Raw genomic sequence first — 17,586 nt, 5'->3', positions numbered from 1 at the left:
TAATCATAAATGAAATTAGTAAAGAAATTAAGGAAAGATGTTGAGGGGTAAGGATTAAAAACAAACAAAATACTTGTTTTTTTATGTGAATCCCACCATAAAATGCTCACACTTACTGTACAATAGTACCATGGGTGGGCTAAAAGTTAGATAATTCAGAAACCTTGCTTTAGAAACCAAAAGTGGAACTTTTTCATGTTTTATCTCTCTTCTCCAGCCTTCAATAAACAGAGAAGGTATTTAGCCAGGATATATTTGTGATTTATATTTGCTTTTGTTTTGTATTTGTTAACAGTTCTCAGGGATAAACTAATGACTTTGGCAAAAAAATAAAAATTAAATAAAATAATTTCTTTGACACCCAGGAGGCAACACTTGTAACATGTTTATAACAACAAAAACTGAGAGGTTAGAGCTATCCTAAACAGAGATTTAGGTGTTTAAACAGTTAAACTATTACATTTATGAAAAGAAAGATTTCGGTATTGTGACCACATGTTTATTAAGATAAATAAAGATAAACAAACTCGACAAGTTTCGTACATCGTTTGACTCATCTTCAGGGGGTTGCAGGTAACTAAAAATTTAAACACAAGAAATGAGAAATTACTCAAAATAGTCCATTATGTTGTTATGGCAGTCTAACTGTTCATCAAATTAAAAAATCCGAATGAGGCATCTATACATATGCTAATGCATGCTATGTTTGAACAATGCTGGATGTTGTCATGTTCTGTTGTTCATGTTCACTCTGTCCGAGGTCTGACTTAGGTATATTTTTTATGAATGCTGACTAAACTTGCTGTAGAATTAGACCCTAGTTTCTGTTGCATTGCATTGGGATTCTAAGTGTATTTGCAGCTTCCTTGAATTTTCTTGTGAAACAGTTTTTTTCAATATAAGACATGTTCATTTTATGCCAAAGTACATTATGGCCAGTGGAAGTTGTGTGGGATGCTAGGCCTGATTTGTGTGCTCTCCTTTTTTGGACGTCTTTTTGATGTTCGTTCATACGAATTTCTCCTAATCTTCCTGTCTGGCCTATGTAACAGATGCCACAGGAACGATACATTTTATAGACAACTAGTTTTTTTTAAATTGTGATGTGGTGATGTGGAGGTTTTGGGGGATGTAGAAATCTTGATATTTTTTCTAGCGGTAGAAAAGCTACTTTAATGTTATGTTTGTATAGTAATTTGGCCAATTTGTCTGTAACATTGTTGATGTATGGTAGCGTAATTGCGTTCTTGAAATCTTGCTTTTGTGAGATGCTTGTAGGAGGTGTGTTGAGGATTTTCTTGATTATCTTAGGATTCAAAACCATTTTTTGAGTATCTGTGTTAAATAATGTAATTCTTCATTCCGCTTTTCTTCCGTTCTGGACATATTGTAAGCTCTCTCCCTCAAGTTTTTTTTAAACCTATTTTTTGCATGGGGTGGTGGTGTGAGGCAGCATTAAGAAATCTTCCTGTGTTGGTGGGTTTCTATAAACGGAGAAAGATAATCTGTTTTCTTTTTCATTGATTTCTATTAGGATATCAAGGAAAGGTAGTTTTTATGTTCTTCCTGTTCGAAAGTGAATTTTATGTTGTTATGAAGATTATTAAGATAATCTTTAAAAGCAGTGAGTTCCTCTGTCATTCCTGGCCATATGATGAAAATATCGTCTATGTATTTTGACGAACAGTTAGACTGCCATAACAACATAATGAACTAATTTGAGTAATTTCTCATTTCTTGTGTTTAAATTTTTAGTTACCTGTAACCCCTGAAGATGTAAGTCAAACGACATACGAAACTTGTCGGGTTTGTTTATCTTTATTTATCTTAATAAAGATGTGGTTACAATACCGAAATCTTTCTTTTGAACTGCTAAACCACAGAAACCTATGCCTACAATTACATTTCTGTTTTGCAAGAAATAAGACCTAACTAAGTTTTATAAGCATAAAAATTACTATAATTTTTAAAGATTGAATACTTACATTTTTTTCTCTAAATTATTCCATGGCACTGGTTCAAACATAAGAGAAGATCCTCTAGTAACTGACAGTGGCAGCATCCATATTAGTGATTGTTTATTAGTTAAAATGTAACTAGGTAGCAAAAATGTTGAATGGTAATTTTTTTATTTTATTTTTGAATTATCTAGAACAAAAATAAGAGAAAGTGGAAGGTAATTTGTCATCCTACTTAGGAACAAGTTAAAGATGGGTTAATTTACAAATTGTGGGTAAGATACCAGTAAAATAAGATAGCATAAAAAGATGATCCAAAGCAGAAGTTAACTCCAGAGCATAAACTTTCAAAAAAGAACTGGAGAAATGCCATCAGGATCAGAAGACTTTTTTAGCATCAGTCCAGACAAGATTTTTTTGATCTTTTTCTGTTTAAAAATCAGAGGAGGGATTGTTGCAAGTCTGGAATAAAAAAAAAAAAGTTATTTATTAAAAAAAACTTCTGCAGGAATTCAAGGAAAAGTAAAAAGCCAAAAGCATGGCTGTTTTTATGTGATTCACAATGCAACAGAATCATCAGAGTGCAAGAGAAGTGGAAGCTGAATTGAATAAAAGTTAAATAAAAAGCAAAGCTTTTATATTATGGAGCACCCTTGGATCAGAATGTGTCTCTTGACTACAACTCTTTTTAAATTAAAAACTTAATGAAATGATCACATATAGGTGTTACTGCAAGGCAATAACACCTATATAACTTATAAGTGAATTTGGACATAATGCATTTCCTGCTTTTGTGCTTTCGACATCACTTTTGGACATGTTGATAATCTGCTTACAACTATTTTGAGCTTTGGTGTAGAAAAGGATGGAATTTTGATGAAAACCAGCTGTTCTATACTTAATTCTTCTCTTGAACAGCCTTAGCACATTTGAAGAACACAAGCAAGAATTCTATTAAATAAGGGACAAGAATTTAAAGTGGGTGACAAATGGAGAATGAATAGTTTCAAACATATAAGAATTGTTTCAGTTTTTGCATTCAGTACAACTGGATCAGAAGTTTGAAAACAATAATCCAATCAAAGAAATGAGGCATGGAAATCAAAATTAATTCATTTCTCATTCTTATATGACAACATGATGAGAGTGACTATGGGAGAATAAAATCAATGCTAATCAGGATAAACATTATCTACGGTATATTTAGGAGGATTATTAGTGATGAAATGACCGAGTCTTTGAGTGGTTAGAGTTATCTGGTATTCTGGAGGGAGATGAACAATTTGCATGAGATCACTGGTGATAGGTAAATGCCTCAGGATATCTACTTATTAGATCCATGCAGCTGGAAAACGATAGCAGACTTCCTTAATAAGATAGCTGGACTGGTGAAAGTCAACATTTAAAGAAAATGTCACCAAATGTTTCAGAATGGTTGGCTGTCAGGAGCAAAGCAGAGATAAACAAATTTGATAATTGTGTAGCAGTCTAATCCTATGAAGTTGATGCTTCACTCTTTAGAAGCAAATTATTTCCATATATTTATATTTACTGAATTCCATGTGCTGGTTTCATTGAAGCAGATAAAGGAAAAGCTGTAGTGGTTATAGATAAGCAACCATGAGCGGAAGATAGATTGCCATTTAACAGAATACCTCCGCCCTATCAAGAAATGAGTTATAATCCCCACAAAAACACAGATTAACCAATTAAATAAGCTCAAGCTCCTTGATGAAATTGTTAGCTGGGATCAAATACGTTTTAGAAGTTACTTACTCATTTTTGAAGGATTCCTTGTTTATATGGTCTACCAAAAATTCATAAAGGTTGTCCAGTAAGACCCATCATGAATTGTACTGACTCATCCACATATAGAATTGGTAAGTTTTTTTTTCATGTTTATTAACTGCCTATGTTGAATAATCCAGATGGTTCATCAGGAAGTCTTGAAAGATATTTTGCCAAATAATAAGTAGGAGATCCTTTGCAATCAACTATTAGATGTAATGGATCACCAGTTAGCATTAGCATCCAAGGAATATGTTTGATCTAATAATTTATTCAATTTGTTTAGCTGGCTTTGCATAGGATCTCTGTCAATTATACTATAAGTAGATCTGTCGTGCAGTAACACATTAAATTTGTGATTAGCCAGCGATATTCATCAGAACCATTGCATTTCCATTGTCATACTTTGTTATTAGAGCCTCCATAGGTCAGTCAGTATAGACAAAGTGCTTTGGTCCAAAAGATCTGGGTTCAATTCCCATCCAAGATGTGAGGAACCTTTATCTGGTCTCTTTTGACTAAAGGTGAGTTAGCTGGGCTCATATAGAAGTAGGAGGTTTTTTCCACCTGGAAACTCGGGTTTTTTGTTCCCCAGAACAGGCAAACCAGCTCCGTGAACACACACACATCTACAGACATAGGACACGCTGGGAAGCATAGGGCTAACCACCTATTATTGAAGCGGTTGTGGTTTCAAATTGTAATAGGCTATGCCTAATACAAACATAACAGGCCACTAGGCCTAATACATGAAAGGAGGGTTATTATTATTATTATTTACACTTTGTTATTACAATGTTATTATTTTGGCATACAGATCAGAGAGTCTGTAATTCAGATAAATTTCCCAATGGTTTTTTTCTACACCTATGATAAAGTTGAAATAAGGCAAATGATGAGGCATTACAATAACAAATTACAATAGCAGGGTTTCTGGACTATGTAAAAATAAAATTTAAAAACAACAAAAAAAAAAATTTTTTTTTAAATTTAATTTTATATATATATACATGTATATAAAAATTAATAAAAATAGAAAAATCATTCATGGTACAAATGTGCTATAGGTTTACAAATAAACCTTTTGTAGGGGAGCCACATAAAAAAAAAAAAAAAAAAAAAAAAAAAAAAAAAAAAAAAAAAAAAAAGCTGAACTAGATAATCTGGGAGCTTAATTATCTCTCTATCTGAATGAATGAACACCACTTTCCTTAATGATATAGTCCATATAAATTTTAAATAACAGTTGAGATAAATCCAGTGTAAGGCAAAGTTGTAGTTAGCATCAAGCTATCTTCTTGTATATTCCTTACTCCAAACTACCATTTTCTGCATATAGTCCATTACACATGCAGATTTAGCATTCTGAGCAGTTTCCCCCTCCCCAAGTACTTGATCATATGCATTTTTCAAAATCAACAATGCTTAAAAAACTGTTATTATATTCCCATGATTTCTTGACCATTTGTCATCAGGTGAAAATCTTTCAAACCCTATTTAGCTTAAATTCAACTTTTTCTTCATCAATTAGCTATTCAGTAATTTTTCTTAAGTGTTTTCTCAAGTTTCATTCTGAACATTCAGTAAGGATCTCATTCTATAATTCTCACATTCAATTTTATTTCCCTTTCTCTAAATAACTAATATGTACCTCTCCTCAAGTCATATGGGATCAGACAGTTTGTGCACTTTGTGATCAAGCCTTCTGGATTATTCAGCATAAATAGTGCTAAATTTCTATTACTGTATTTCAGCATTTCAGGCTGAAGTAGAGTAATAGAATATAATCCAGTTCCAGCTGCTTTGACACATTTCAACTCTGTGAACTCAAATATCGAGCTGAAAAAGTATCCTCTACATAATATTCTCTTGGATATTTTCTAAAATTATTCCATTTAATAATTTTTCAAAGAAACTACTCTAACATCCGGAGTAATATTTATCTTCAGTTGTTATATTATCTTTATGATCTTTGACTCCTTTTGTGGTGCCTCTTTTCTTCACTGCTAAGCTTCCTTAGATTTCCAGAACATTTGCAACTTTTATGTTATTTATCTTCTGTATTTTCCCAACATCTTCCCATGACCTTTATTTAGCAACTTCCACATATAACTTAGCATATATATACAAATGCTGATTTACTAGCCGTGAACTTTTGTTCTGTTTTTTTTCTTTTCTTTTCATAGAGTGGTTCTGTAGATCCCATTTTTCAATCTTTCCGAACAATTTCATCACATATTTCCTGGCTGAGTCAGTTAATGTTTCCTTTAGATTCTATCACTCGAGGGTAGTTCTTGTTTTTTTCTACTTCATTTTTTTTGGCCTGAATATTTGTATATTTTTTTTCTACAGTTCACATCCGAGAAGTAATGTGACTTTGATTTTTTCCAAAACTTGAGCATCCATTTTTCTTTTCAATGAGATACTCCTTATCTTAAATGCCTACATTATATGGTGGTCCCTTTCAATTTTTAATTTCTTATACACTCTTGCAACTTAGACTAAACTGAAGAGACATCACTATCAGTAGTTACATAACTGATTATGTCCCTTTTTTTGTGTGTGTGTGTGTGTGTGTGTGTGTGTGTGTGTGACTGTGCACATTTGGCATATCAATTTGAGCACACTTTTATGTTGGAACATAATGTCAGTAATGACTATGTCATATCCTCCACAGAAATCTAGCAGGTATTTGAAATTATTATCATTTCTGCCTTTTTTCCCCCCAAAGTTTCTAAAAACAAGTCTGTACATGTGGAATTCCTAGAGGTACTTTTGGAAAATTTTCATTCTTTAAAAAAAGTACTTATACTTGTTCCTTGCTAGAACCTACTATGAGAGCAGTTCAAGAAATTTATCTTCATGATGAGTGTTGTATACTACAGCTTCTCTGTTCTTATCATGATTCCTAAACTTGAATTAATTATTATTCAGATGAATTCCATTTTTAGTCTTCTTAGTCTGGGTAATACCAGTTATGTCAACATGATATTTCTGTAATTCCTAGGCCAGCTCCATTTCTTTTAATGCTTCTTATACTGATTAAATATAGTACACTGATGGTAGTACCCATTTTCAACTGTGTCAAGGATGTTCCAGTAACTGACTATTCACTCTGTGCCCTGGCTTCCTGACACAAATTTGGGATCTTGTATAATTGGGCCATACCCCCAGTTAGCATGATATCTGATTTTGTTTTCCTGTAATTTCAGCAACATGGAATGTGATTTAGTTTGTTATAGCTCATCCTTGTTCATTCACCATCCAAACGAATACCCAATAATGGAATGCATTATGTGAAAATAAGGAATAGATACTGGGTCAGAGGGCCAATCAATTCTCCATATTCCTTACAGTGTTGTTAACAACATTGTGTGTGTGGTAGGTATGTTGTTGATAAGAATTACTTTTTGAAGATATATGGAGATACATTTTTAAAATCTTTTGCTTGATTGAGATAGTTTAGTTGTCACACAGTACTGCAGAATTTGAACTCAGAACCTCAGCAGTTTTAGAAAGCAAATTAAAATACATGCTCTTATGAACACTTCAAATGTATTTTTAAAATTTCAATTCACCAACATTATAACATACAAGAAGCTAACTCTTTGCAGCAATCCTTTACATTTGAAAATTTTATATTTAGCTTTATATTATATATATATACACACACTCAAAGATGTATTATGATAACAATACACATGATAGATGTATTATGATAAACTAAACTTCTACATGTTTCACTATTTACTAACAAATCTTTATCTGCATTTGTTCTAGAAGGGGGAGGAAATTTATAAAATATTTTATGAGAGGAGGTACAAAGTATAAAAGTTTGGGAACCTCTACCTTATAGGCTATATAGAGGTCCGTTTCTATTATCAAGTTCCAGTCTTTACACAATTCCTAATATATTGATAAATAGAATGCCGATATATTTATAATAATGATGTGAGATAAAAGACAAAATGACAATCTCATAGTGAAATATGTAGTGTTATTGATTTAGTGATTTTTAACCATTTGAGGTTTTTATTTAACTTGTAATGTTCCAGACACTATTTAAAACATTTCTGTTATAGATTAAAACCAAATAGGATGTGTGGATAGAAGAAACAGCATATAAATGTATAAATTTTTCAAAGAAGAAAACAAACTTGGCCACCCTAAAATCATTTATTTTTTTAAAGTACAATTATCAAAATAAAGGTAATCTTGATAGAAGAGGGACAGTGTTATGAACTATATATGACGATAAATTTTCTATCCACACACAGTTATTCATATAACACAAAAAATACACATTCCCATATACATGACATACATACAAAACACACATTCCCCATATATATATATATATATACACACATATGACACGCGCACACACACACATGCATTGTATATACAAGCAAATATTAACATAATATTTAATTTATTCAAAATATCAAAATTTAGTATTCATAATCATAATTTATCCAACAAACAATATAACTGTAAAAAAATATGTTACAAAATCAACAGTTTAAATAGAGTTGTGTTATGATGTCAAAAGTTTGAAAGCAAGAGATCATGATTGTGCAGTTTAAGACAAATGTTTATGTCATGCAATATATCTGAAAACATACAAAGACATCAACACAAACACTTCTACTTTCTTTTCAAGGATCCATCAGCAGTTGTAACTGTCCTTAAAACTTTGCTTCTTGTTCCACACACACGGGCAATTGCAAGACAACTTGAAGTGTTTCTTCGTCTTGTTCGTGTCCTGTGTTGAGGTGCAGAAATAGAAGGAGATCTTGTTTGTAATTCTGTAAATGACATGCCACTACTGCTAGGTTCTAAGGTAGCAGCAGTACTAGCAGCAGGTGGCACAACACAACTAGCTGTAGAGACATATCTTTGTTGTCCAACTATAAAAAAATACATGATATGAGAAATTTTCCCTTTCAAATTAAAAACAAGAATACCAATTTTTATAAACTTGTTATGCTTTAGGCTAAAAATGAGACAAAATCATCTGTTTCAAAATAAGCAGTGGAAGGAATGAAAGAGGAAAATGTGAAAATATACAAGCACAATCCACCACTCATCAAGCATGTGTTCATGAACAGAATGACAGAGAGCAAAGCAGTTTTTCCTATAAGAATGAATATAATAGCCGATACGCACAGCAACTTAAATATAATTTAAGAAAAACTAACTTAGCAGAATTTACTCATAGATGTACTATGATAACAAACTAAACTTCTACATGTTTCACTGTTTACTAACAGTTTATTCGAGAAGATAAGTACTAGGGGAGAAAAAGCATGTGTTCATGAACAGAATGACAGAGAGCAAAGCAGTTTTTCCTATAAGAATGAATATAATAGCCGATACGCACAGCAACTTAAATATAATTTAAGAAAAACTAACTTAGCAGAATTTACTCATAGATGTACTATGATAACAAACTAAACTTCTACATGTTTCACTGTTTACTAACAGTTTATTCGAGAAGATAAGTACTAGGGGAGAAAAAGCATGTGTTCATGAACAGAATGACAGAGAGCAAAGCAGTTTTTCCTATAAGAATGAATATAATAGCCGATACGCACAGCAACTTAAATATAATTTAAGAAAAACTAACTTAGCAGAATTTACTCATAGATGTACTATGATAACAAACTAAACTTCTACATGTTTCACTGTTTACTAACAGTTTATTCGAGAAGATAAGTACTAGGGGAGAAAAAAAATTGACCACTATTCTAACAGCAATTGTTTTTGAAAACATTAATTTAAAAAAAAGAAGTATATTTCTACATTATTATTAGTTATACATTTCAAACCAACTGCTGTTCAGAAAGTATTCAGATTTTTTTCTTTTTGTATCTTTTCTAGTATGTATATCTTCCTGATGAAACTGTTAGTAAACAATGAAACACACAGAAGTTTAATTTGTCATTATAAATCTACAAGTAAATCCTATAAAGTTACTTTCTGTTAACTATTGTCCCTCCTTATAGTCTGGTTTTGATACAATTTAAATTTGAACACATTTATTTTGGTAAAAGAAGGAAAGAATGAAGGTGAAAGAATAACTATTAGATGTGTATGGCAAATGCAGAAGAGATTGTGCAAGTAATGAGTGCCCATTTTGCCGAACTATCATCTTGGTGAATGTAACATACAATCAATGCTACTTCCACATTGGATAAAAACACTCAGGTGTATGAAAAAGAGGTACTGAAGCTATTGCATAAACTGAATAAAAATTCAGTTTATTTGGCACTACACATGCTAAAGTGTTTAGCCTTTCAGCTAAACTAGCTGTGCCTTTGACTTAGTTATATGATTTGAGTTTCAGCACATGGAAGATTCTATAGCAGTGAAAATAATGTATGATAATCCCATCACACAAAGGTGATGCAAAAACTGGAATGTAACTATTGAATGATCAGTATCTCTGGAGTGGCAGTGAAGGTTTTGGAAAAATTAGTAAGAGCTCTCACAGAGAAATGGATTAACAGAGAATCTATACTTAGCAATCAACATCATGGGTTTACTAAAGGAAGGTCATGTTTGATTAACTTGTTCACATTTTATGATAATGTTATGGCTAACTAAGCCGAGGGGAATGGACACATCATAATAGTTTTGGGATATCAGTACAGGATATAGCATGCTAAAATCAGTTCATCAATCTAATAGACAAGCATAGGTGTTGAACATTAGTCATAACTTATTTTAACAGTATTACAATAGCAAACCAACTAAAGTATAAAAAAAGATGTTCATTAATTGGCTTATATTTTGCAGGATTTCAAACCAGCATCTTTCAGAGACACATTACATGTTGTACTTAACACCAACAACAAGTGAAACTATTCAAATTGTAATGGACAAAAGATCTCAAGTCCTAATTTGGCACCCTCTAGTGTTGTAAAAAAGAAGTATTACAGCTATGTAGGAGTTATCTTAAAATAACAGTCTCCTAAATTTTTTAATATAAAGGTTTTCTAGATGTATGATTAATTTTATTTTATTTGGCTCCCACCCACAAAGGTTTATTTGTAAAACTATAGTACATATGTACCATGGGTAGGCTAAGGATTTTACTTTTCTATTCTTATTGATTATATATATATATATTGTACTGTTTATTCATTTTTTTACATATTCTGAAAACCATGCTTTAGAGACCAAATTTGGAACTTTTTTTAAACCACTTCAGGCTTCAAATGAGTGGGGCAGTAATCTCATACCGGATAATGCAATTCATCTCCTACCTAAAGACCACAGTGCGATTTGAACCCACAGCCTGATAGTCGGAGAGCAGATACACTAACCACATGGCCAACCAGGCCAGAACTTTGTGAGATTTGAATTACTTTGAAAGATCTAACAGATAAGCTTAGGTGTCGATGGTAATTCATGACTTATTTTTCACGGTATTAACAACACCACAAACACTTTTATCAACAAAGATGTTTTATTAATTCTTCTATTTCGCTGATTTTCAACTCAGCATCATCAGAGCACAACACACTTGTAAACGTGACAGTGAGTGAGTGAAACAATATAATTGCAAAAGACAAAAGATCTAAAGTCCTATTTTTGGCGCCCTCTAACGGAAAAAAAAAAAAAAAAAAAACAGCAGTTATCCAGGAGTTTTTCTTAGGATAACCGTCTCCCAAATTTTTGGCAAATTAATGCAACCATATTTGTTAAGGTTGGGAGAATTCTTCAAAGCCATTGCTGACTCAAAAAATAATCTTTCAGATCTATAACGACTCTTAAATAGCACATTCGTTTTCCTCCATCTAATCCTGTGTGAAGGAGTGTCCAAAGCGTGGTCTGCCAGTCCCGACTTGCCATAGTAATAGTAGCGAATGTATCTTTCATGTTCTTGCAGGCAGATGTTCACTGATCTTCCTGTTTGCCATAATAGGCCAAGTCACAGTCACAAGGAACTTCATACACTCCTGCGTGTGCTAAAGGGTGAAGTTTATCCTTAGGCGAACGGATCAGAGTCGCCAGCTTGACATGAGGTTTGAAAGTGGTGCAAAGGCCATGTGTCAACAATACTTTGGCTATCTTTACTGATGTACCTCTGATACAGGGAATAGAAATGGTCATGTTGTATTGTTATGTATTAGGGGAGGGCAGAGTAATGGGCCTATGTAGTATTTTATCTATTTTGTAGGGATTGTAGCCGTTGGCTAAGAATGTATGGCACAGGTATTGGAGTTCAGTGGTCAGAGCTGTATCATTAGAACAAATGGCTCTAGCTCTGTGTGTAAGTGTTTTTAAAATGCCGTACTGTTGGACTGGATGATGATGTGATTGTTTATGTAGGTATCTTCCTGTGTGTGTAGGCTTTCTGTAAATAGAAAAAGATAGTGATCCATCTGAAAGACGGGTGACTAATGTGTCAAGAAATGGTAAACAGTTATTAAGCGTGATGGTTCGGTAAGTTGAAACTGAAATTGTCCAGAAAATTTAACAGGTTAGCCTTCCTTAAACGATGCCGCGACAACAATATAATTCCATCTTTTCTGAAATTTAAAGAAAAGTTGCAATCGGCAAAGGCACATCGTATTTATCGACGGGCGAGTTTAGTGCTTCTTCAAGAACAAATCGCTGCTACTCGCATAGAGTTTAGTAAGCTAAACAGCTCTATCACAGCTCTACAACAAGAACTAATCAACGTGTTAAATCCTGAAATATGGATTGTCCTACAGCACATCTCTGAAGTTGCAGCAAAAAAAGAATTCACAAAAGTATAAAGCAAACACCTAAAAGAAATATGAACTCCTACAACAGCGCCAACATACGAATTCCCGACTGCAACTTCGACGAGACTACGTGGTCGTAAACCTATCGTCGGAAACACTCACTGAAGAAGCCAAGAACGCTCTCAGTCTAGGACATAACTTTGCTGTCACACCCAAACAAATTCATAAACTAGAAATTATGATGAAAGTAGAACGGGGTATCCACGATCTTCCGTCAGCAATGGCCAATAACGTGCAACTAGATATAGCAAGTATTATAAACAAGGCTAAGCCTCCAAAAAGCAATATGCCACATATGCAAATAACTGTCCTAAAAAGTTATATAATAATAAAAATATTATTACAAAAGCCGATAAAGGAAATGCAACAGTTATCATGAATAAAGAAGAGTATAATAATGATAACTAATATTTAAGGAATTGACAGCGTATACTAGAAATATAGATTAAATAAACTTTAATATATACTTTCCGATATTTCGGCGAACGTCACGTTGTCATCTTCTTGGGAACTTACTACAAAGACACGTGCACACAAGTACTAATAACAGCAAATGAGACTGAAGCTAGGAAGCTAGCGTTTTCCTAAAGGCCTGATGGTGCCCCCTGGCGGGCTATATTGGCAGTTCTTGGCCTTTGGGCTGAAGTTCTTCTGATAAAAGTTTCCCAAATTTGGGGCAGTCTCATGCATCCAAATTTGTTGAGGTTTGGCATGTTCCTAAGGGCCGAGGCTGATTCCATGAATAGTCTTTCATACTTGAACTTGCTGCGGTGTATTACTGTGGCTTTCTTCCATCTTATTCTGTGGCGAGTATCCAGAGCGTGGTCTGCAAGCCCAGAGTGGCTGTACTGGTGAAATCAGATGTAATCCTTGTGTTCTGAGATTCTGATATTTGCTGTCCTGCCTGTTTGGCCAAAGTAGGACAGTTTACAGCTGCACGGGACCTGGTATACACCAGGTAGGTCTAGAGGAAGTGGTTGGTCTTTGGTGGAGCGGATAAGGGATGCCAGTTTTCTATGTGGTCTGTAACAAGTGGTCAAGTCATGTTTTTTTAAGATTTTATTGATTTTTTCCGAGGTGCCTCGGATGTAGGGAATGGTGATGGATTTAGAGTAATCTTTTTTGTGAAGGGGAGGGGGTGGTGGATTGTGGATAACTGGGTTAAGTATTTTTTGGAGGGGGTAGCCGTTAGCTGAGAAAGTGTCACGGATGTGATTTAGTTCAGTGGTTAGGGCTTGATCATTAGAACAGATTATTTTTGCCCTGTTGAATAATGTTTTAATAACTCCATATTGTTGTGAGGGGTGGGATTGTTGGTGAATGTATCTGCCTGTATGGGTGGGTTTTCTATAAACTGAGAAAACCAAGGTTCCATCAGGTTGGCAGGTGACTACTGTGTCTAGGAAGGGGAGGTTATTGTTTTCCTCTTTTTCCAGGGTGAATTTGATTCTAGAGTGTTGGTTGTTCAAGTGTGTTAGGAAGGAGAGGAGTGAATCCGGGCCATGTGGCCAAATAGCGAAAACATCATCAACGTAGCGAAGCCATATGGTAGGTTTTTGTGGGGCTGAGTTTATGGCTTTCTCTTCAAACGTCTCCATGAAGAAGTTGGCCAAGGGTGGGGAAAGTGGTGAACCCATGGCTGTCCCCTCTATCTGTTTGTAGAATTTTTCCTGCCAAACGAAATAGCCTGAGTTCATTGTAAACTGAAATAGGGCTAAGATATCGGGAGGAAATTTAGCTTGGATTAGCTCTAAGGTTTCTTTGAGGGGGACATTCGTGAATAGGGAGGAGACGTCAAAACTGACCATTATTGTCATTATGTTGGAGTGTAAGGTTTTCTATACTGGCTTTGAAGTGGGCTGAGTTTTTTTTATGTGTGATGGTGTATTGCCAGTATAGTGTGAGAGCACTTTGGCTAAATGCTTGGCTAGTTTGTAAGTGGGGGAATCAATGCCATCCACTATGGGACGTAATGGCACATTTTCTTTGTGTATTTTTGGGAGCCCATATATGCGGGAGGGGTCTAGAGTTATAGGGTTTTAGTCTGTTGGTAATCTTCACAGGCCAAGAAGTGACCTTTTTAAGGAGCCTATGGAGTTTTCTAATTTGTGAGTTGGTGGGATTGTAATCAATGGGGAGGTAAGTGGAACGATCTAATAATAGATCATTGAGCTTACCTGTGTAGTCTTTAAGATTGAGTACCACAGTACCATCACCAAAGCGGATAAGGGGAACGCCACTGTGGAACTCAATCTTAAAGACTACACAGGTAAGCTCAAGGCTCTATTATTAGATCGTTCCACTTACCTCCCCATTGATTACAATCCCACCAACTCACAAATTAGAAAACTCCATAGGCTCCTTAAGAAGGTCACTTCTTGGCCTGTGGAGATTACCAACAGACTAAAACCCTATAACTCTAGACCCCCCCGCATATATGGGCTCCCAAAAATACACAAAAAAAATTACATCCCATAGTGGATGGCATTGATTCCCCCACTTACAAACTAGCCAAGCATTTAGCCAAAGCGCTCTCACACTATACTGGCAATACACCATCACACATAAAAAACTCAGCCCACTTCAAAGCCAGTATAGAAAACCTTACACTACAACATAATGACATAATGGTCAGTTTTGATGTCTCCTCCCTATTCACGAATGTCCCCCTCAAAGAAACCTTAGAGCTAATCCAAGCTAAATTTCCTCCCGATATCTCAGCCCTATTTCAGTTTACAATGAACTCAGGCTATTTCGTTTGGCAGGAAAAATTCTACGAACAGATAGAGGGGACAGCCATGGGTTCACCACTTTCCCCACCCTTGGCCAACTTCTTCATGGAGATGTTTGAAGAGAAAGCCATAAACTCAGCCCCACAAAAACCTACCATATGGCTTCGCTACGTTGATGATGTTTTCGCTATTTGGCCACATGGCCCGGATTCACTCCTCTCCTTCCAAACACACTTGAACAACCAACACCCTAGAATCAAATTCACCCTGGAAAAAGAGGAAAACAATAACCTCCCCTTCCTAGACACACTAGTCACCCGCCAACCTGATGGAACCTTGGTTTTCTCAGTTTATAGAAAACCCACCCATACAGGCAGATACATTCACCAACAATTCCACCCCTCCCCCCTCACAACAATATGGAGTTATTAAAACATTATTCAACAGGGCAAAAATAATCTGTTCTAATGATCAAGCCCTAACCACTGAACTAAATCACATCCGTGACACTTTCTCAGCTAACGGCTACCCCCTCCAAAAAATACTTAACCCAGTTATCCACAATCCACCACCCCCTCCCCTTCACAAAAAAGATTACTCTAAATCCATCACCATTCCCTACATCCGAGGCACCTCGGAAAAAATCAATAAAATCTTAAAAAAACATGACTTGACCACTTGTTACAGACCACATAGAAAACTGGCATCCCTTATCCGCTCCACCAAAGACCAACCACTTCCTCTAGACCTACCTGGTGTATACCAGGTCCCGTGCAGCTGTAAACTGTCCTACTTTGGCCAAACAGGCAGGACAGCAAATATCAGAATCTCAGAACACAAGGATTACATCTGATTTCACCAGTACAGCCACTCTGGGCTTGCAGACCACGCTCTGGATACTCGCCACAGAATAAGATGGAAGAAAGCCACAGTAATACACCGCAGCAAGTTCAAGTATGAAAGACTATTCATGGAATCAGCCTCGGCCCTTAGGAACATGCCAAACCTCAACAAATTTGGATGCATGAGACTGCCCCAAATTTGGGAAACTTTTATCAGAAGAACTTCAGCCCAAAGGCCAAGAACTACCAATATAGCCCGCCAGGGGGCACCATCAGGACTTTAGGAAAACGCTAGCTTCCTAGCTTCAGTCTCATTTGCTGTTATTAGTACTTGTGTGCACATGTCTTTGTAGTAAGTTCCCAAGAAGATGACAACGTGACGTTCGCCGAAATATCGGAAAGTATATATTAAAGTTTATTTAATCTATATTTCTAGTATACGCTGTCAATTCCGTAAATATTAGTTATCATGTTTAACCAGCGTATAAGCCTCTCAACAAGAATAAAGAAGAGTATAACAGAAAAATGCAAGATCTCATATGTGACAGTTCCACATATTAAATTTTACATCGAGCCCCTACGATGTCTCAAAAGAAAAAAGTCCGAAAATTACGGAAAAAAGTGACATCATGACCCAAAGAAAATCATCAGGAAAATAAAACCAATTCATGTTAAACCACCCCGTATTTATGGATTACCAAAAATCCACAAAACTAATATTCCCCTATGCCCCATAGTTGATAGCATAGATAGTTCCACATATAAACTGGCCCGGCATTTAGCTAAGTTGCTTGCCCCCCTTACTGGCAACTCCTCTACTTTTGTAAAAAATTCAATCAATTTCAAAACACTGGTTAAAAATCTCATCCTAAAAGATTCAGACATAATGGTTAGTTTCGATGTCACCTTCTTATTTACCAATGTACCTTATAGACACTCTTGAATTAATCAAGTCTAAATTTCCCCCAAATATTTTTGAATTATTTCAATTTACCATGAATGCAGGTTACTTTACATGGGGGGGGGGGGGAATTCTACAAACAGATTAATGGTACTGCTATGGGTTTCCCCCCTCCTCTCTCCCCCGTTAGCAAATTTTTACATGGAACACTTTGAAAACAAAGTACTTACCACAGCTACGTACAAGCCACAAGTGTGGTTACGCTATGTAGATGATGTGTTTGCCATCTGGCCCCATGGACAAGACACTTTGGATGCTTTTGTCACCTACCTAAACAGCCGACACCCCAAAATTCACTTCACAGTAGAAAAAGAATCAAATAACTGTTTACCATTTCTTGACACATTAGTCACCCGCCTTTCAGATGGATCACTATCTTTTTCTATTTACAGAAAACTTACACACACACAGGAAGATACCTACATAAACAATCACATCATCATCCAGTCCAACAGTACGGCATTTTAAAAACACTTACACACAGAGCCAGAGCCATTTGTTCTAACGATACAGCTCTGACCACTG

General features: G+C 35.3%; 1 protein-coding gene across 1 annotated transcript in view; it reads right to left on the bottom strand.

Annotated features, from left to right (window-relative positions):
* Nucleotides 1-7,930: 7,930 nt before the first annotated feature.
* The window catches only part of LOC150101026 (cytosolic carboxypeptidase-like protein 5), a 207,338-nt gene continuing 197,682 nt past the window's right edge, over nt 7,931-17,586 (bottom strand). Inside the window, exon 13 of the mRNA XM_090401454.1 lies at nt 7,931-8,656. Within this exon, the coding sequence (XP_090257580.1) occupies nt 8,394-8,656 (263 nt within the window). The 3' untranslated portion in view covers nt 7,931-8,393. The remainder of the gene's footprint in view (nt 8,657-17,586) is intronic.

This window comes from Typopeltis vanoorti, chromosome 12 (assembly GCF_054136105.1).
Source record: "Typopeltis vanoorti isolate ZY-2024b chromosome 12, IOZ_Tvanoo_1.0, whole genome shotgun sequence".
NCBI classification, from domain to species: domain Eukaryota; kingdom Metazoa; phylum Arthropoda; class Arachnida; order Uropygi; family Thelyphonidae; genus Typopeltis; species Typopeltis vanoorti.
This window is presented reverse-complemented; position numbering and strand designations above follow the sequence as displayed.